The sequence below is a fragment of the Pelophylax lessonae genome (assembly GCF_965119305.1).
Source record: "Pelophylax lessonae genome assembly, chromosome: 10".
NCBI lineage: Eukaryota > Metazoa > Chordata > Amphibia > Anura > Ranidae > Pelophylax > Pelophylax lessonae.
This window is the reverse complement of record NC_138777.1, coordinates 17,237,099-17,259,451: the sequence shown is the minus strand read 5'-3', so window position 1 is coordinate 17,259,451 and position 22,353 is coordinate 17,237,099. Positions and strand designations below refer to the sequence as shown.

The 22,353-nt window shown below is 47.1% G+C and overlaps 1 protein-coding gene across 4 annotated transcripts in view; it reads right to left on the bottom strand.

The window, feature by feature from the left end:
* SBF2 (SET binding factor 2) overlaps nucleotides 1-22,353 on the bottom strand; it is a 645,230-nt gene that overhangs the window by 198,115 nt on the left and 424,762 nt on the right. For all 4 annotated transcript variants that reach the window (XM_082270857.1, XM_082270858.1, XM_082270859.1 and 1 more), the window contains exon 16: nucleotides 16,869-17,018. In XM_082270857.1, coding sequence (XP_082126983.1) covers nucleotides 16,869-17,018 — 150 coding nt within the window. The remainder of the gene's footprint in view (nucleotides 1-16,868; nucleotides 17,019-22,353) is intronic.

Sequence of the window (22,353 nt, the reverse complement as noted above, 5' to 3'; positions counted from 1 at the left end):
AGAGCGCTCTGCAGTTGTACAGTATTATGCAGAGCGCTCTGCAGTTGTACAGCATTATGCAGAGCGCTCTGCAGTTGTACAGTATTATGCAGAGCGCTCTGCAGTTGTACAGTATTATGCAGAGCGCTCTGCAGTTGTACAGATGTATTACGTTATCCGGGACCCTCTGCAGTTGGCAGACATGGTCTCCTCTCGGGGAGAAGGAATTCTGTATATAAAGGATACACACATTCTTTACATTCAGGGACAGAAGAGCAGCGCAGACACAGACAGACGGGAAAAGCTCTGCATTGAATTAGGTGTGTGTATGATGCGCGGGACAGCTACAAACACGGCAGCGACTGCTTCTGATTAGCGAGCTATTTGTAGCATGGAAGGCAGAATCCATCACCGTACCGCAAAGCCATCGCTCGTGGCGATTGTCATATCCAGACTTCTCTTCTTCTACATAATGACCCCCCGCCGTATCGTGACACAAGATGATTGGGGGGAGGGGGAACATTCCAATGACAGAAGTTATTTTCAGGTTTCATCATAGTCATGAAATTTCTATATAGAGCGATAGATGGGCCCCTCTGCTATAAAGCTGAACTCTGGACATAAAAATATATTCCACCATGTGTCCACCAAATCATTTCTCAAACTTAGATAGCTGTGATAGCTTATCTTGTGCAGAGAGAGGAGCTGTGGGAGGGGCCAGCAGCCTCCACCTACTACTGCTGGCCTGCAAAAAAACTACAGAAGGGGGCGGAGACAAGACCAGTCACCCTGCACAAGGAGGGAGAACAGAGCTGTAGGAGGGACTCAGCAGGCTCCACCCACTACATGCTGCCTGCAGATAACTATAGGAGGCGGAGAAAAGACCAGCCCCCCTGCACAAGAAGAGAGAGCACCAAAGCTGTGGGAGGGGCCCAGCAGGCTCCACCCACTACATGCTGCTTGCAGTAAACTACAGGAGGGGGGCGGAGAAAAGACTAGCCCCCCTGCATAAGGAGAGAGCGCAGCAGTGAGCGGTCTCTATTACAGGAAGGAAAAGTCTCACACTGGATTACTGCACAGATCTGGAAGAAATACACAAAGCTCACCGAGTCCCCATTCACCCCGATGCGATTTGACAGGTCCAAATCACATGACAAGTCCCACCCTACTGTTGGCAATGGAACTGTTCAAATCAGTGTGAGGCCGAACTTTGCAGTGCCTCACTGATTTGAAAAATAAGTTGCTGCACTATTTTTGCTGATTTCAGGTATGACTTGCATAGATATCTGTGCATGAAGTCGCACAGACGTCAGCCAAGTCGCACCTGAAGTCACAATGACATGCGGCAATTTCAATTGAAGTCGGACAATTTCAAAGTCAGGTTTGGTGTGAACGGGGTGGGGGGGGTCTAAGCCCTGGTTCACAACGGTGCAGCTTACTATATTTTACTTTTATAAGCTACTCCAGCGTAAAAGCCACACATCAGTGTGATTTGCACTGCTGATTTCATTGCACAATGAAATCGGTAAAAAGTAGTGCAGACACAAATCACGGCAATATAAACAGTTCCATTGCTGGCCAGGGGGTGCGACTTGCCATCCGATTGGAACTGTTAAATTGCATGACAAGGACCATATGCTGACCAACTCTTTTCTGGCACTTTTTGATTACAACTAAAAATCTGTATTTTTTCCTATTAAATGACTTATAACTAGGGATCGACTGATTATCGGCAATGTCGATATATCGAGGGCCGATATGCACTTTTCCCGATATATGGGAATCGGCCCCTGAGGTTACCGACATTGCTGATATTTCGGCAAAGTGCTGTACCGCAGTGATGACTGCAGCTAGAGGCATCACCCCGGTACCGGCGTCCATAGCCGACGGTCGTCTGTCATTACAAGGACACGGGAGACACGGGCATCCTATCTGCACGGCCGCCGAAGAGAAGACCCCATCAAAGCCGCATTCGGCTCTGATCGGGTCTCCATGTAAAAAACCCGGAAGTAATGTCATAACATCACCTCCGGGTACTCAAATGGCAAATTCAAAAAAATGTGAGTATTCAAAACTGCCAAACTTGGTGTTTTGAATGATTTTAAGTGCAGAGGAGGGGTTTGGGGTCTTTTAGACCCCCAGATCCCTCCACAATAGTACCTGTGAAAGAAAAAAAAAATGTTTTTAAATGTCCGAAAATATCGGCCGATACCGATATCCGATGACCAAAATATCGGTATCGGTATCGGCACTAAAAAAACAATATCGGTCGATCACTACTTATAATCCCCCAAACATTATATATATATATATATAATATATATATTTGTAGCAGAGACCCTACAGCAGTGGTCTCTAAACTGTGGTCCAGGGGCCCGATGCGGCCCTTTCCTTGCCTTTATCTGGCCCTTGGCCACCAACAAAGTCTGCACTAAGATACAAAATAGTTCATATTCCCACCGCACACCTTTCTGGATATAGGCACATGAGTTGTGGGTGCTGCAGCGATCACCAGCTGGAGACTGGATCTATCACAGAAACATTCATATTCTCCACCACAGCAAGGATCTTACACAGCAGTCCAAAGAAACTTTTTATTTCACAAGGATTACATCAGGATAGGTGCAACGTTTTCGGAGTCACGCAGGACCCCTTCCTCAGGCATGTGATCTACCTGACGAAGGGGTCCTGCGTGACTCCAAAACATTGCACCTATCCTGATGTGATCCCTTTGAAATAAAACGTTTATTCGGACTGCTGTGCAAGATCCTTGGTGTGCTGGAGAATATGAATGTATCTGCACTAAGATACGTTCAGATAAGTCAGATTTCTGGCATCCCCTGCAATAAAAATGTCATTTTTGGTGAGATACTCCCAATAGGAACACGTCTAAAGGGATGCAGGCAAAGCAGATTTCCTTATTAGAGCCCTGCAGCTGCCACAGCTAATAGATAATTATGACACCACTTCCATTAGACCCACTCAGCACAGAGGAACAAGCAGGGATTTCTTCAGAATAACAAAAGGTAGGAATCTGCCACAAAGTTTGTTACAATCCTTGTAATGTACAGAGATCACCCAGAGGGGAATGGGTTTTTCTCAACAAAAGTGGAGTTGTGCTTTAAACTGGGCTACTGAATTTGCTGTATGAACAGTCAGGAAGATGGACAGCCTCAGATGATAAACAATCAGTAGAATTCGGTTCCTTGCACCCCCGAGGGGCCCAAAAAAACAACTCCGGGTCATGCCACATATTACACTGGTATTTATGGGGCTTTACTGGAAGAAAGTTCCAAATAGACACATAAAGACTAATTTATAGACGTCTATATGGTACTCCGTATAACTCTAATGAAAGCTTCAATGGTATTTATTAAGATAAATGAGAAGAACATGAAATAAGACTCAGGGGATCCTCCAGACTAGAGGGCGCTGCTGCATGGATGACACATTACAATGTAAAGGGATTCTATTGTGTTCTTATATGCTTTCTTTATTCAGCACTAAGGAAAGGATTTTCATTGTTTTTTGTTTTTACTGGGTCCATTTAAAACATTGCATGAGAATAATTCATTCTTAAAGTGGAGCTTTAATCAGAAAATGAAGTCCTGCATTATCACTTCATGCCCCTTTTGCAGGTATAGCTATGTAAAACATTAAAAATAAGTGTCTATATTGTTTAACCACTTACCGCCTGCCCACCGTCAAATGACTGCGGAGCGGTGTGGCTCTCCTTCTGGGACGAATCAGTACCCTGATAACAGAAAAGTTTAAAAACTGTGCCCATCAGTGCCCACCATCAGTGCCCATAGTGCTGCCAGTCAGTGCCCATCAGTGCCTGCTCATCTGTGCTGCCCATCAGTGTCAATCAGTGCCCATTAGTGCTACCCGTCAGTGCCCATCAGTGCCACCCGTCAGTGCTGCCTATCAGTGCTCATCAGTGCCGCCTATCAGTGCTCATCTGTGCCACCTATCAGTGCGGCATATTAGTACCTCCTCATCAGTGCCCATAAGTGCCACCCCATCAGTGCTTATAAGTGCAGCCTATCAGTGCCCTCTCATCAGCGCACATCAGTGAAGGAGAAAAATTACTTATTTTAAAAATTTACTGACAGAAAATAAGAAAAACTTTTTATTTTCAACATTTTCTGTCTTTTTTTCTTTAGTAAGAAATAAAAAACCCAGCGGTGATTTAATACCTCCAAAAGAAAGCTCTATTTGTGTGAAAAAAATGATTAAAATATCATATGGGTACAGTGTAGCATGACCGCGCAATTGTCATTCAAAGTGTGAGAGCGCTGAAAGCTAAAAATTGGCCTGGGCAGGAAGGGGGTGAAAGTGCCCGGTATTAACCACTTGCCGACCACCGCACGACTATCTACGTCGGCAGTCAGCCCCTCACAGGCAGAGTGACGTAGGTCTACATCGCTTGCTTGTGAGGGTCTAGGGAGCGAGTGCGCGCCCCCGGAGGCGCGCTCCCGCGTGGTCACGGACCCCCCCGCGCGTGTGACCGGCGGACCCGATGTCCGCCGCTCACTCTGCGATCGGCGGGGGGGAGGGAGAAAGTCAGGCGGCTTGTGTAAACAAGCTGCCTGTCATTCTCCCCTGTGTATGAGAGATGATCATACGGTTCTACTATGTAGAACCGTTGATCACCGTTCATACAGCTGAAGCCACAGCCAATCACAGTAGAAAGCACGCCCCTAGGGACACACATAGCCCCTCCCTCTCAAATAAAGTTAACCCCTTCACTACCAGTGTATTTTTACAGTAACAGTGCATATATATAGCACTGATTACTATAGAAATGTCACTGGTAACCCCAAAAGTGTCAAAAATGTCAGTCAAGGGTCCGATCTGTCCGCCGCAATGCCGCAAAAAAAAAAAAAAAATCGCAGATCGCCGCCATTACGCGTTAAAAAAAACAACAACAAAAATGACAAAAATCTTTCCCTTTGTTAGTAAACGCGATTTTTTTTTACCAAACCTAGGTAGCATAAAACAAATTGGCCGAAAATGTTAAAAAATTTAGATTTTTACATTTTTTTGGGGGAATTTCATATAAAAAAATGTGAAAAATATTGCTATTTTTGCAAAATTTACGCAATTTTTTTGTTTATAGCGCATGATCAAAAAATCGCAGAGGTGATCAAATACCACCAAAAGAAAGCTGTTTGTGGGAAAAAAAGGACGCCAAATTCGTTTAGGTACAGCGTCGCACGACCGCGCAATTGTCCGTTAAAGTCACGCAGTGCCGAATCGCAAAATACCCCCTGGTCGTTTAGCAGCCAAATCCTCCGGGGCTTAAGTGGTTAAAGGTAGTTATAATCCAGTAATACTCTCTCTCACCCTGCTCTGCACATGCTCAGTTGCTGTCTATCTTTGGCCACTGTGTCGAATTTGAAGAGGCCAATCTGCTGGCAGGCAGCCTTAGGATTTACTACTGATCAGGGGCTCTGGGCTTCAGCAAAATGGCAGCCTCTGGGAAGAAAAAAAAGGAGTAATGCTGGAGACAATTTACAGCACACACTAATTTTGGTAGCATAATTATTAATGTGGAATATATATTTCTTGCTAAAGAACATTATTTATAATGTAATAATAATAAATTTCATCAAATTCTTCATTGTTTTTATAGTGGAGATATTTCATTATGAGGGATTCTCTGTACTCCGACATTACAGTGCCAAAGAATGGAGTGGCAAGTAATGTATTAGTTGTCCAATACCACTTCTGCAGGGGTTTCCCCACCACTCCCTGAAGAATTATTAGGCCCAAAAATGTCCTCTTTGGTCATTGGTCCCCACTTTCTGCATCTTGCAAACTTCCGATGCATAGCCAATTGTTGCTCTTTGTAGCGGTTTGTCTCGGTAACTATTTTTTCAATAACCTCATCGGTCAGAAATAATTGTAGGTATGCCAAGGGGTTGTCATGGTCAACGTCAACTTTCATACCAGGTGCTCCAGTAAATGGGAATCTTGGGGGCGATGCCTGATCCATACTGCAGTCAATAGAGCACTAAGTCCACACATCGCTGAGCTCCATCGCAGAATCATCGCTGTCATCACTTTTAGCACCTGATGACGAATTTTCCCATGAATCGCTATCGCTCAGCTCTTCAAATATTTCCGATTCACCGCCGCTGATTTCCAGTTCGTCCAAAAGCGTTTTTGAGCTAAAAGAACGCTTTTTGGACACCATGGACGTTATCAATTTTCCAGGTGCAAAGTACAGGCAGGGCACTGGAAAAGCCACTAGGTGAAATGGCATGATGCAACGATGTGATCCTAACAGATTACAGTACACTGTATCATGTAATTTCTTTTTTTTTTTAATCTCCCGCCGGTTCCACCCCCCTGCTACGCGAAGCTCGCAGGGAAGGGAACCAGAAGAAGGTGCCGGCATCGGCCGAACACACAGCGAGAGGACGGCTGGAGGAAGGCTGGGGAGGACGGTGGGGGGGATCGCAGGGGAAGGTGAGTATCATTCTGGAGTGTGGCTCGGGGTTACCATTTTTGGCACTGAATATTAACCCTGAGCCACACTCGGGAATACCACCAGGGAGGTAATGGCATCCCAGTCTTAGTCTGTAAGGTTCAATATTGAGTTGGCCCACCCTTTGCAGCTATAACAGCTTCAACTCTTCTGGGAAGGCTGTTCACAAGGTTTAGGAGTGTCTATGGGAATGTTTGACCATTCTTCCAAAAGCGCATTTGTGAGGTCAGGCACTGATGGTAGATGAGAAGGCCTGGCTCGCAGTCTCTGCTCTAATTCATCCCAAAGGGGTTCTATCGGGTTGAGGTCAGGACTCTGTGCAGGCCAGTCTAATTCCTCCACCCCAAACTTACTCATCCATATCTTTACGGACCATGGCTGCACCAGAGTTCTCCAGTTTTAATAAATCTTCTGCACATTGCTGGTCTGCAAACAGCAGAGCGGGTGGTTAGTACAGTGACCGTAGATTGCTAATCTATGTGCAGCAGAGGAGGTGCTCAGTATGATGACTGAACCTCTCTGGTCTACGTGCAGCGGAGGAGGTGCTCAGTATGATGACCGAACATCTCTGGTCTACGTGCAGCAGAGGAGGAGGTCAGTACAGTGACTGCACATTGCTGGACTGTGCTCACCAGAACTTTATACGTATTTATAGAATTAGAATACAATGTCACAGTAATAACGGAGCAAACACTTTTATATAATCATACTAACACTACTAAATATAGCGGAGTGATGCCGAGGATCACGCGTATGGAGCTTGGCTGGCCTTAAATAGTGAGGATTGTTCCTGGATGTAATAGTGCCAATATTACCATGCCCCCCCGAATCTACTAATTATTTCTCACCTTTGAAACCAGAAACTTTAATCCTATTAGATTTATTAGCTATTCATAAAAAGGGATATGAAACACTTTCACAATGTAGAAAAAAAAATACTCCAGTTTAATGGCTGAATGGGCTCCTTTGTTTTATATGACAGACAACAACATCGCTGGTTTGCTCCGAGGACAGCGCTGCTTCTATCTAAATTGGCCATATTAATGGAAACTTGGGGGCTGCTGAAAATGCAAATTGCCTGTCTGTCTCTGCCTGCAACAAGCATGCAGCAGTCACATGTTTGTTGCGGGACTGTTAAAGGTTGTATTGAATGCGGTCAAGACTGGGGGAGACACTGACAGGAAGTATTAGTGATGGATATTATTTATTTTTATTATAAATAAGGTAAGGCCTGTATGAGCTTTTGATTTCCCCAGCAGAGATATTCCCTCAAATTCTATCACAGTGGCACAATTGTCATATTTCTGCTCCGGGGGCAACACTGTCATATTTCTGCTCAGGGGGCAACACTGTCATATTTCTGCTCCGGGGGCAACACTGTCATATTTCTGCTCAGGGGGCAACACTGTCATATTTCTGCTCCGGGGGCAACACTGTCATATTTATGCTCAGGGGGCAACACTGTCATATTTCTGCCACAGTGGCAACACTGTCATATTTATGCTCAGGGGGCAACACTGTCATATTTCTGCCACAGTGGCAACACTGTCATATTTATGCTCCAGTGGCAACACTGTCATATTTCTGCTCCGGGGGCAACACTGTCATATTTCTGCTCCGGGGGCAACACTGTCATATTTCTGCTCCGGGGGCAACACTGTCATATTTCTGCCACAGTGGCAACACTGTCATATTTATGCTCAGGGGGCAACACTGTCATATTTCTGCCACAGTGGCAACACTGTCATATTTATGCTCAGGGGGCAACACTGTCATATTTCTGCCACAGTGGCAACACTGTCATATTTATGCTCCAGTGGCAACACTGTCATATTTATGCTCCAGTGGCAACACTGTCATATTTCTGCTCCGGGGGCAACACTGTCAAATTTCTGCTCCGGGGGCAACACTGTCAAATTTCTGCTCCAGGGGCAACACTGTCATATTTCTGCTCCAGGGGCAACACTGTCATATTTATGCTCCGGGGGCAACACTGTCATATTTCTGCTCCAGGGGCAACACTGTCATATTTCTGCTCCAGGGGCAACACTGTCATATTTATGCTCCGGGGGCAACACTGTCATATTTCTGCTCCAGGGGCAACACTGTCATATTTCTGCTCCAGGGGCAACACTGTCATATTTCTGCTCCAGGGGGCAACACTGCCACATTTCTGCCACAGTGGCAACACTGTCACATTTCTGCCAAAGTGGCAACATTGTCACATTTCTGCGAAAATGGCAACACTGTCACATTTCTGCCACAGTGGCAACATTGTCACATTTCTGCAAAAATGGCAACACTGTTGCCACTGTGGCAGAAATGTGACAGTGTTGCCATTTTTGCAGAAATGTGACAATGTTGCCACTGTGGCAGAAATGTGACCATGTTGCCACCGTGGCAGAAATGTGACCATGTTGCCACCGCGGCAGAAATGTGACCATGTTGCCACTTTGGCAGAAATGTGACAATGTTGCCACTGTGGCAGATATGTGACATTGTCACATTTCTGCCGCGGTGGCAACATGGTCACATTTCTGCCGCGGTGGCAACATGGTCACATTTCTGCCGCGGTGGCAACATGGTCACATTTCTGCCATGGTGGCAACATGGTCACATTTTCGTCGCGGTGGCGACACGGTCACATTTCTGCCATAAAGGCAACATTAAAAATATGAGCACTGTGCTCCTAGATGAGTGAACAATCTCTCTGTTCTTTTACTTTAAATAAAAATAACCAAACAGAATAGGTTAAATACTGCTGCATGTTTGTTGCGGGACTGTAAAAGGTTGTACTGAAGACGGTCAAGACTGGGGGGACAGGAATTATTAGTGATAGGATTTATTTTTATTGTAAATAGGGTAGGACCTGCATTAGCTTTTTATTTCCACAGCAGAGGTTTCCCCTTAATTTCTTTTATAACGAACATGTTATACTTATTATTTATTATTATTATACAGGATTTATATAGCGCCAACAGTTTGCGCAGCGCTTAACAAAATGAAGGCAGACATTACAGTTAAACTACAATTTGGAACAAAAGGAATCAGAAGGCCCTGCTCGTTAGAGCTTACAATCTAAAAATCTACTTACCTCCTCTATGCAGTTGGTTTTGCACAGAACAGCCCGATCCTCCTCTTCTCGGCTCCCTCTTCGCTGCTTCTAGCCCCTCGCCTGTTGAGTGCCCCCACAGGAAGCAGCTTGCTATGGAGGCACCTGAGCCGAGCTGCAGCTCCCTGTGTCCATTTAGACATAGAGCTGTGGGTCAGCCCCGCCCCCCCCTCTCCTGATTGGCTGACTTTGATTGACAGTGACATGAGCAAATGGCCCCGCAGCTGTGTCTCAGCCAATCAGGAGGGAGAGAACCGGACGGCTGAGGGACTCGTGGACATCGCTGGACAGAGAAGGACCTCAGGTAAGTATTAGGGGGTGCTGGGGAGGCTGCTACACCCAGAAAGTTTTTTTATCTTCATGCAAAGAATGCATGAAGATAAAAAACCTTCTGAATGTACAACTCCTTTAACCACAGTGTGCAATACATTAGCTTAAAGTAGTGTATCATTACTTCTCCCAGTCCAGCTGTGTAGGAGACTAGAAGAAGCTAATATTTAAAGTAGAACTATATCCAAAACATTTTTCATTTTGGAAAGGGAAATTTAGAACCCCTGTGATATTTTTCTGGACAGAGAAGGACCTCAGGTAAGAATTAGGGGGTGCTGGGGAGGTTGCTGCACACAGAAGGCTTTTTATCTTTTTTTTTTTTCTTTTTTTTAGGCTTTTTATCTTAATCCATAAGGATAAAAAACCTTCTGACTTGACAACTCCTTTCACTGCTTCTAGGCATTGATAAAGCCTCGACTTTTTTTAACCATCTCCTGACTTGTGCCTGTCCACAACTTTATCCCGGTGACAGTGCCTTGCCAACCATAGTTGATTGTCTGCTTTAGTTGCACTGCCAGGGACTGAAGTGCTCCAGGAAAGCTCTTTTCATGCTGAGCTAATCAAAATGACCACAGCTGATCACAGTTGAAAGTCAAATGGCTTTGTAATGCCATTGAGAATGTGATTAGCTACACCTTACTGAGTTTACAAGTCATTTTTAGGAGGGGATGATCCTTTTCCCAACAGTAAGGGTAAGGGTAAGATCTGCCTGTCGGTTTTTTAGGCGGATCTGATTGGATCCTCCATGCATCCCTATGAGGCAGCGGATGTCAGAGGAGACATGTCCACTGACACCCGCTGCCATCCGCATCTGATCCTGTCTGTGAAATCCGGACGGATGGAAACCCTATTTTCCATCCGTCCAGGGGATCGGATGGGATCGGATGAGAGCGGACAGGCAGTCAACTCTCATCCGATTCCCCCATAGAGATGCATGGGGCTCTGACACCTCCCTCTCCGCACACAGAGTGGAGAGGGCGCAGTCACCTGCCTGCTCAGCGGGGGATCTGTGTATCGATCCCCCGCTGAGCAGCACGGAGTCCGCCTACGGAGGCGGACCGTGTGAAAGAGCCCAAATTCTGCTTTTGATTTTTTTTTTTTATATTCTGACATGTTGGTGTTATAGGTTGAGTAAATACAGCTGGCATAAACAAAAAATGTGCCCGTCTTCATTTCAGGCAGCAAAGCAACAAAATGTGATTATTTTTCAAGGGGGGGAGGGGGGTGATAACTTTCTATACCCGCTGTAAATCAACCCCATAGATCACAGGACAGAACTGCATTGGATCACTGTGACATACAATGACAACAATGGCTCACACATGTGTAAGATAACATAATGGAAATCCTGCCAAAAATGGATCGCGGTTAAGTGGGCGCATCCTGTTTTTCACATTAACAAGCTGTGTTCAGCAGCGCTAAGCCGGTTCCCATTGTAAAACGCAATATGCCATTTACTTAAAGACTTTGGCCGGTACAATAATGAGTGCATGGCTTGTCATGTGCCAGACAGGAGTCATGATGGGAAGGATCTGTATGATTATTATAAACCTAAAGTGGGGAATTTACTATATAAACCGAGCGGCTGTTTGCAGACATTTTAATGGTTTGTTTCTTTTATTGCGGCCGGTAATGTGATGAAGTGGGGATTTATTTATTTCCTTCCTTGTTTTTACACTACGGAGGGGGAAACGCAATCCGACTGACTAAACCTGAGTCACACCGCCGTGGATATCTGTCACATGACGCCTCATTTTAACCACTTCTGGACTGGAAGGATTTGCCCTCTTAATGACCAGGCCATTTTTTGCGATTCGGCACTGCGTTCGTTTAACGGACAATTGCGAGGTCGTGCAACGCTGTACCTAAATAAAATTGATGTCCTTTTTTTCCCCACAAATAGAGCTTTCTTTTGGTGGTATTTGAGCACCTGTGCTATTTTTTTTTTTTTTCGCTATAAACAAAAAAATGCGACAATTCTGAAAGAAAAAAACAATATTTTTCACATTCTGCTATATAAACACCCCCCCCCCCAAAAAAAAAAAAAATAAATAAAAAAATCAAACTTTACCATTTTAGGCCAATTTGTTTTCGGCTACATATTTTTGGTAAAAAAAAACAAACAAAATCGCAATAAGCATATTTTGATTGGTTTTGCGCAAAAGTTATCACGTTTACTAACTACGGGAAATATTTGTCATTTTTTTTTACTAGTAATGGCGGCGATCTGCGATCTTTAGCGGGACTGCGACATTGCGGCGGACAGATCGGACCCCTGACTGACATTTTTGACACTTTTGGGGGGACCAGTGACATTACTACAGTAATCAGTGCTAAAAATATGCACTGTTACTGTAATAATTACACTGGCAGGGAAGGGGCTAACCCAGGGGTGATCAAAGGGTTAAATGTAAGCCTAGGGGAGTGTTTATAACTGTATGGGGGTGGGGCTTTTGAAATGATCACAGAGACCTGTGGTCCTATACAGAAGGATCACGGGGGCTCTGTGATCCTTCCAGAGAGAAGAACGGTCGGCTGTGTTTAGAATAGCTGATCGTCCTTTATCAGTGATCGCGGGTGGCCGGCAGCAATTGGAGACACCTGTCCTGTGCATCGGAGTCCCCGCTGCAGAGCGGGGGCGGGAGCGCTCCGCCGGCGGCGCATGCTCGCTCCCTAGCAGCAGGCGCGCGACCGACGTAGGGCTACGTCAGTTCGCGCAAGAGGGCCAGCCTGCCGCAGTATATGTGCGGCGGGCAGTCCAAAAGTTGTTAAAGGGGACCTGCCATGTAAATTACATCCAAATGTTAATTATAAATAGCATGCACCCAGTGCCTGCTGAAATCTTCAAATCAGTTTTAGGATCCACAATACTATTTATTTTATGAGTAGGCTTTGTGTTTAGGTTCTTGTGATCCATTTTTGGGATAGTTCAGAATCAGATAAAAAAATCTGAGACCTATCTAGAGCAGGGATCCTCAAACTACGACTATCCAGCTGTTTCAGAACTACACATCACATGAGGCATTGTAAAACTCTGACATTAACAGATATAACTAGGCATGATGGGAATTGTAGTTCCTGAACAACTGGAGGGCCATAGTATGAAGACCTCTGATCTAGACTTTGCAGGCAGGACCAGCACAGAGACAATGATCTGCAGCCAGTTCCTGGACAAGGACATCTAGAGCCCAGGGCAAACATTCCAAACTGTGACCCCCCCCCCCCAAGATGTATGAGCAATATGTGCCAAGAATTTAACACAAATCTTCATGCCTGTGCCCGAAGGATAGATTCCCCCGCGTCCCAAATTCACATCACTGGCTGAAACCCTCACTCACACCACAAATCTTTGCACCTCATCCCCCAACCTCTCAACACAAATGCCCCCCCTCTCCCACAAAAAAAAAAAAAAAACATCACCCCCTCATAGCACAAATCCTCTACCCCTCAAGTACACATCCTCTGCTCCCACTCCAAATCCCCACTCACAACACAAATTCCCCCTCCTAGCTCAAATACTCCCTCATAAAATTTCCCTTCCTAGCACAAATACTCCCCAATCATCCTTACTAGCACAACCCCACCTCCCCCCAAAAAATGCCCTCCCCACCATATCCCCTCTATCACCAACCCCCCAAATCCCTCCTACTAGCAAAAATCCTCTTCTCCCATCCCCCATAATTACTACTCCCAGCATTCCTCTCAGATTTCCCCTCCTAGAACAATTCTTACCCCCTGCTGCCCCCCAAATTCCCCCTCCCAACATAAATACCCCACCCACCTCACATGATGCCACAGTGCCCAGGGCAGCCCCCCCCTCCTCCCCACCCCTTGTCCCGACCCAGTCTGTAGCACATAAGTCGGCACAGTGGTTTACCTCCCCACTAGAAACAGAGGGCATCTCCATTCCTGCACCGCCCACTACTACCTAAGTGACGTTCATATGGAGGGACCCCACCCGTAGGATGAAATGACTCCCGTAGCTATCAAGATTTTCCTCACACACACTCTGTGTGTCTGTGCCAGAGCATCTAAGACATTTCTGGAATGGCATGTGATTACTGCCAGCGCATATAGCCACCAGCAGTAATCATCTTCTGCCACCAGGGAAGGCTCCCTGCCAGCAGAACACAATACCACAGCAGGAGGGATTCCCTCAACACTGAATGTGTTAATGGGGGAATCCAGCGATTTTCTTTCCTGCAACCCATGGTAGCAGGAAAGAAAATTGCATCATCTATGGCCTGCCTTACTGAACTGCTGCAGAAAAAAATCTGATCTCCTCCCTTGCCAGGCAGGGCTGAGTTGCGTGCCACAGCTGTATAAATCTCAGAACTGGATTGACAGGAGAACAAATCCTATGCTAGGTAACAACTCTTTTATGTATTGTATTTGTGAAATTAGCGGTTTGCCTGGAGATTAGTTTTAATTCTGGTTATTGTTAACATGGTATACAAGATGTATGGAAGAAAGAAATTCCATCCAATCGAAGTAATCAGAACAGACATACTACAAGGTGTACAAGCTTTATTTTTCAGTTAGGGACTGCGGCAGCGGCGGATTTGCTTTATTCCACTATAAACAAATCCTGCAGATGGTTAACATCACAAACAGCATTCCCAGCTCCGGATAAAAATGTTCAGAATGAGAAGTTAAACCCCCCCTTAGTGCAATGCTGGACGGCGCTCAGTAAAAAGCCATAAATCTTATCATAATTGTAAGCAAGATTAAACGCTGGAACACACTGACGCGGTCATTGGGAACATTCAGAAAAGGTAGGGACGTATTTACAGGCGCTAGCGAGAGAATATGTACCGCAGCTTTGCTTGGTTTTCACCGATAATTATAACAGTTCAATCCTATGAGTACTAACACATGGGCCGATTCTCTGCACCATACAAATCTTAAAACACAAGAAAATAAATGCAAGTAAATGCAAAAATTATATCGGAGAATTAACTGCACTATCTACTAAATATTGGTGTTCAGACTGCAATGAACTATGGAGTTCTGGAGCCCAACTTGCAGTCTTCTGGTACCTGTATGGCTTATACACTAATCCTTAGATTTCAAACTACAGTGCATCCGGAAATTATTCACAGCGCTCCAATTCTTCCACATTTTATGTTACAGCCTTATTCCAAAATTACCGTATGTTCCGGCGTATAAGACGTACACACGAGTCGAAATTCGGCCGGGAATTTTCGTCCGACGACCGATCTGCCAATGTTGGGCTTGTTAGAATGATGCTTCCGACAACCGACTCCGACTTTTTGCCCGAAAAAATTCTGGTGTGCAGACTATAAAGTTTCTGTCCTCCGTCAAAACACGTCCGATTTTCGTGCAGTCAGTACAGATTTCGATGGGGAAAAATCTTATGAGCAAGACTGGGCATGCTCAGAGAAGAAAGAACACAAAGAAAACAAACCAACACATGACTTCACTTCTGAAGTAGAATTCTGTCGTGCAGGAAAATTCGTGTGCAGTCTAGAGCACATTCCAATCAACAGACACCACTCGGGACAAAAGATGGACGACCGGTTGGCGGAAATTCGTTGCGTGTGTACGAGGCTTAAAGTGGAGTTCCACCCAAAAGTGGAACTTCCGCTTTAGGTATTCTAACCCCCTGACATGCCAAATTTGGCATGTCATTTTTTTGGGGGGGGGGAGCGGGTACCTAGTTTTGACAGGTACCCGCTCCCACTTCTGCTCGGAGCGCCGAGGCACCCTGAACGGAAGTTCTCCTCTCCCCCTCCCTCCCTGCAATCTTCTGGGACATGTCAGAGGTCCCAGAAGATTGCCGGCCAATCAAGACGCGCAGCGCGACTCGCACATGCGCAGTGGGTACCCGGCTGTGAAGCTGCAAACTGTCACAGCCGGGTGCCCACAGCAGTGATGCCGGCGCCGCCGAGACCAGAGGGAAGAGGATCGAGGCTTCGGGCGGCCGCATCGCTGGACCGTTGGACAGGTGAGTGAAAAGGCTGGAACTCCGCTTTAAGAGGACCCCCCTAATTTTCAAGTTAAAACATAGGTTTTGGGCTATAATCGCCGTATAAGACTACCCCCCTTCCAAAGCAAGGCAACACCATTGAAAAACATCAGATTTCTCATAGATCTCCAAGGTATCCTAGTACTGTAATACATGTAATCTCTCATAATATCTCCAAGGTACCCTAAGTATAAGTATTATCAGTAGATGTAATCTGAAGACACTGGATGCGTGGGAATCCTGTACTGGTATACCGTATGTACCGTGGCTTCGGCTACATACAGTATACCGCGCTGAGCCAATCACAGTGAGCGATGTATTCTTTTATTGAATGCAAAGCCTGCTCGGATTGGCAGAGTCAGAGAGGCGGGCTGATGTTTCTCTGCCAATCCGAGCAAGCTTTGCATTCAATAATAGAATACATCGCTATGCCTGATTGGCTCAGCGCGGTACACTGTATGTAGCCGAAGCTACGGTACATATGGTATACCGGTACAGAATTCCCACACAGCCAGCGTCTTGAGAGATTACATCTACCGGTAATACTTATACTCAGGTTACCTTGGAGATATTATACAATTCCATACAATGATTGTAATTCAACCTATCCAGTAGGGATCGGTGTAGATGGAGGAATCTGTAATTGTTTCATTTAGGCAGCTAGCTAAACCAAAAAAATAAAAGAAAACTAACAGTGTATGGTGAGCTTTACACTACATCATGAAGTCCTGGCATTCATTTATTGTATTTCTCGCAAATTAAAAACCCTTGAAGGGAGTTCTATTTGAGGCAGAGCCATTGTTTTATTCAAGGCAGTCTATGTTTTCCACTAATGCTACCAGTTTCTAATGAATGGATAGGCTGATTTTTGGTTCAGTGTTTTAAATGGCTGCTTCTTCTACATAAGGTGACAAGTATATTTTACCTGGCCACAAAAATGTTTACATGGAAATACAAAGTACCTGGAGTGTGCAATTCATCATCCGGATAATGTAATCAAATTGCTGGTGATTGAGGATGGCACGGTTCTGCTGAACATGGTGACCGAGTTCCTCCGTTAGGCATTGCCTGGCAGCTTTTCCCTTCAGTGCACGGAGGGCGGCTGGTAGAGTCTGAGAGGAGAGGAGAGGAGAGGAGAGGAGAATGAGAAACAGTGAAAGGTAGATTGAGAGAAGGAAGGTGGCAAGGGGTAGGGAGAAACACAGGGTGAAAGGTAGGAAGATAGAGAAAAAGGCAGAAACAGAGGTAAAAAAAAGAGAAAAGACAGCAGAGAGAGGGGTAGCGAGAAAGAGTGAGAGATGTTGGCATAAAGAAAAAAGGATGAAAGGGAAGAAGGGGGAGAGAGAGAAGGGGGAGAGAGGGGAAAAAGGGGGGAGAGAGGGAAGAAGAGAAAAAATAAGGTGGAAAGAGGTAGGGGGAGAGGGGGGAGAGAGAGCAAAGGGGGAAATGGGGGGAGAGAGAGCAAAGGGGGAAATGGGGGGAGAGAGAGCGAGGGGGGAATGGGGGGAGAGAGCGAGGGAGGAATGGGGGGAGAGAGAGCGAGGAGGGGGAAAGGGGGGAGAGAGCGAGGGGGAAAAGGGAGAGAGAATGCAAGGGGGAAAAGGGAGAGAGAATGCAAGGGGGAGAGAGAGAGCGAGGGGGGAAAGGGGGAGAGAGAGAGCGAGGGGGGAAAGGGGGGAAAGAGAGCGAGGGGGGGAAAGGGGGAGAGAGCGAGGGGGGAAAGGGGGAGAGAGAGAGAGTGTGCGGGGGAAAGGGGGAGAGAGAGAGAGAGAGTGTGCGGGGGGAAGGGGGAGAGAGAGAGAGTGCGCGGGGGGAAGGGGGAGAGAGAGAGTGCGCGGGGGGAAGGGGGAGAGAGAGAGAGTGCGCGGGGGGAAGGGGGAGAGAGAGAGTGCGCGGGGGAAGGGGGAGAGAGAGAGCGTGGGGAGAGAGAGAGCGCGGGGGGGGGGGGGGTGAAAGAGCACGGGGGGAGGGAGAGAGAGAGAGCACAAGGGAATGGGGAGCGTGGGGGGAAGAGAGCGCGCGGGGGGAGAGAGAGAGCGGGGGGAGAGAGAGAGCGCGGGGGAGAGAGAGAGCGCGGGGGGAGAGAGAGAGCGCGGGGGAGAGAGAGAGCGCGGGGGGGAGAGAGAGAGCGCGGGGGGGAGAGAGAGAGCGCGGGGGGGGGGGGGGGGGGGGAGAGAGCTCAGGGGGGGGGAGAGAGAGCGCGGGGGGGAGAGAGAGAGCGCGGGGGGGAGAGAGAGAGCGCGGGGGGGAGAGAGAGAGCGCGGGGGGAGAGAGAGCGCGGGGGGAGAGAGAGCGCGGGGGGAGAGAGAGCGCGGGGGGAGAGAGAGCGCGGGGGGAGAGTGAGAGCGCGGGGGGAGAGAGAGCGCGGGGGGGAGAGAGAGAGAGCGCGGGGGGGGGGAGAGAGAGCGCGGGGGGGGAGAGAGAGAGAGCGCGGGGGGGAGAGAGAGAGAGCGCGGGGGGAGAGAGAGAGAGAGCGCGGGGGAGAGAGAGAGAGAGCGCGGGGGGGGGAGAGAGCGCGGGGGGAGAGAGAGAGCACGGGGGGGAGAGAGCACGGGGGGAGAGAGCACGGGGGGAGAGAGCACGGGGGGGAGAGAGCACGGGGGGAGAGAGAGCGAGAGTGTGGGGGAAGAGGGAGAGAGAGAGAGAGCACGGGGGAAGGGGGGGAGAGAGAGCGCGAGGAGGGAAGGGGGAGAGGAGAAGGGGAGAGAGAGGGGGGAGAGAGAGGGGAAGGGAGAGGGGGGAGAGAGAGGGGAAGGGAGAGGGAAGGAAGAGGGAAGGGGAGAGAGAGGGGTCAGAAGGGGAGAGAAAGAGGGGGAAAGGGAGAGAGAGAGAGGGGGGAAAGGGAGAGAGAGAGGGGGGAAAGGGAGAGAGAGGGGGGGAAGGGAGAGAGAGAGGGGGGAAAGGGAGAGTGAGAGGGGGAAAGGGAGAGAGAGAGGGGGAAAGGGAGAGAGAGAGGGGGAAAGGGAGAGAGAGAGGGGGAAAGGGAGAGAGAGAGGGGGAAAGGGAGAGAGAGAGGAGGGAAGGGAGAGAGAGAGGAGGGAAGGGAGAGAGAGAGGGGGGAAAGGGAGAGAGAGAGGGGGGAAAGGGAGAGAGAGAGGGGGGAAAGGGAGAGAGAGAGGGGGGAAAGGGAGAGAGAGAGGGGGGAAAGGGAGAGAGAGAGGGGGGAAAGGGAGAGAGAGGGGGGGAAAGGGAGAGAGAGAGGGGGAAAGGGAGAGAGAGAGAGGGGGGAAAGGGAGAGAGAGAGAGGGGGGGAAGGGAGAGAGAGGGGGGGAAGGGAGAGAGAGAGAGGGGGGGGAAGGGAGAGAGAGAGGGGGGGGAAGGGAGAGAGAGAGGAGGGGGAAAGGGAGAGAGAGAGAGAGAGAGGGGGAAGGGGGAGAGAGACAGGGGGAAAGGGGGAGAGAGAGAGGGGGGAAGGGGAAGAGAGAGAGAGAGGGGAAAGGGGGAGAGAGAGGGGGGGGAAGGGGGAGAGAGAGAGGGGAAAGGGGGAGAGAGAGAGGGGAAAGGGGGAGAGAGAGACAGGGGGGAAGGGGGAGAGAGTGAGGGGGGAGGGAGAGAGAGAGGGGGGGGGGAGAGAGAGAGAGGGGGGGGTGGGAGAGAGAGAGAGAGAGGGAGAGGGGAGAAGGGGAAGAGAGAGAGAGGGGGGAAGGGGAAGAGAGAGAGAGGGGAGAGAGAGGAGTAGAAAGATAAAATAGAAGGAAGAGGAAAGAGGTAGGGAGAGAGAGGGAGAGGAAGAGAGAGAGCAGAAAGAAGAGCGAGCAGAAGGAAGAGAGAAAGGAAAAGAAAGAAGGAAGATTGAGAGGTAGGAAAATTGAGAAGAGGGAAAATAAAAAAGACGGATAAAGGGGAGAGTGAGGTAGGAGAAGAGAAGAAAGGAGAGAAAGGAAAGAAGAAAAAAAGGTAAGAAGGGATCAAAAAAGGCAGAAAAAGAGGAAGGGGGAGAGGTAAGGAGGCTCAAATGTTTTAAATGTTTTTCAAAGAGACTGCTCAATCAAACACAGAAAGGCGCACATACATTTATAAAACTAGCACTTTGTTAAGAATACACAGTTTTACTGATAATTTACCTTATGGAATAGTAAAAAGCACACAATTGTACATGACATATAAATACACTTTAGAAAATATATACACACTCCATAAGGTAATATACAAAAAGTTACTGCCAAACATTCAGCCTGTGTCAGTTTTTATAAATGAACACCATAGCGCTGTCCAAGGACAGGGACTGAACTGATGGTAAAGCTGAAGACAAATATAACACCCTTTAGTGCCGGCTAGGTATTTATTTAGAACAATTTTGTAAATAAAGTATATAAAATTTACATTTATTTAAAGCGGAGTTCCGGCCACAAAATCGACAATCGATTTTGTGGCCATCCGCTTGCTTTTCTTCACCTGAAAAGGAAATAGATAGTTACGATTTTTTTTTTTTTTTTTTTTACTTACCTTGTTATTGTAGAAAGAAATACTAACCTTTCTTCCACTTCCTCCCTCGGCGGCCGCGGGCCGCGCCGTCACTTCCGGTTTGCAATAATTCCTGGGAGCTGAACGTCATCGCTCCCAGGAATCAATGCGACGGCACCGGCCCCGCTCGTCACTTCCAGTGCAACGCCGCATTCCCTGCTAAACAGCTTCTGCCCAGAAGCTGTGGAGGAATGCGGCGGTACACCGGAAGTGACGAGAGGGGCCGGTGCAGGCATATTCTGGGAGAAGAGGACACGGAAGAGGACGCAGAAGAGGATCGCGCTGGCTTCAGCTGCCCACATCAGAGATGGCAACGCTGGAGAAGAAATTTTAAAAGTGAGTATTTCTTCTTGCAGGTAAGTGCGAACCGGGACAGATCAGAGGCTAGCCATTGTGGAATGTACTAGCCCTGACTGTCCCGCCGGTATTTTCATTGAAAAAATTTTTTTGTGGCCCGAACTCCACTTTAAGCTTTCCCTAAACCTCCGAACACCAGAGGGAAAAGAAGGCATTTCAGAACTGTAAGCAAATTGTTAATGATTTGCATGGAGCACACGGATGACCACATGATTCTTCACTGTACAAACTGACCGGGGAAGCAGATCTTCAGCAGTTTTTCCTAAAGTCACCCACCATTCTGAGGAGTACTTTATACCATTACCTGTGAAAAAATGTACCTGAAGCTTGAGAAGTGAGAAGCAAAAGCACTTAATATGTTAAAACAATTTTATTGCTATACTTAGAAGACCAAAAGAGAGCAAATAAAAGATTATTATTGTTAAAATGGCACTTCCCTCTCTCAATCAATATTGATTATTTTTAATCCCCTATTAACGATTATTAGTAAATACGTAGGAAAGTATATCAGATTTAGTTATTTTAAACTTATGAACTTTTCTTCAGATACTTCCTGGTTTCAGGCCTAGGCAAATGATGTCAGTAAGAAGTAGTAAATGATACATGCTTTTTCAAGATGCTTGGGGGGAGGGGGGGGGGTTTAAAGTGATTTCTCAGCAAAATAAAGCATGAAGACATGCATGGATAGGTGAGATTGCTTAAATATTAAGAATTAATAAATAGATATTTTGGTTTATGATGCTCAGATGCAATTTCATTCTGCTTTAAGATATACATACACACTAAGAATAGTAAAGGGGTGAGGGAAGCAATCATTTGAGCTAAACAGAGCTACACTGCTTTTGCTCAGGGCTGTCAGTCTAACAGTGTGAATAGCAGAGTCCCTGATGACGAAACGCGTTGGATGGAGCTTCAGTGAGTGACATCATCGCGTACAAGATCTGCGGCCATCCTATTGGTTTCAACCTTTACTTTGTTGATGACATGTCGGTTACATTACAAACTGTGAATACATGGAGTATTTAAATAAATGTATAAGTGTTTTTACTACTACACAATGAGGCAGTTTTGTTTCTTCCCTTGATTTACACTCACCAGCCACTTTATTAGGTACACCTATTCAATTGCTTGGTAACAGAAATTGCTAATGGCAGCAACTCAATGCATTTAGGCATCTAGACGTGGTGGAGATGACTTGCTGAAGTTCAAACCGAGCAACAGAAGGGGGAAGAAAGGGGATTTAAGTGACTGAACGTGCCATGGTTGTTGATGCCAGACAGGCTGGTCTAAATATTTCAAAAACTGCTGATCTACTGGGATTTTCACTCACAACCATATCTCAGGTTTACAGAGAATAGTCTGAAAAAGAGAAAATATCCAGTGAGCGGCAGTTGTGTGGAGGAAAATGCCTTGTTGATGTCAGAGGAAAATTGGCAGACTGGTTCCAGATGATAGAAAGGCAACAGTAACTCAAATATCTACCCGTTACAACCAAGGTATGCAGAATACCATCTCTGAACACACAACACAGCAAACCTTGAAGAAGATGGGCTACAGCAGCAGAAGATCACACCAGGTGCCACACCTGGCAGCTAAGAACAGGAAACCGAGGCTACAATTCGCACA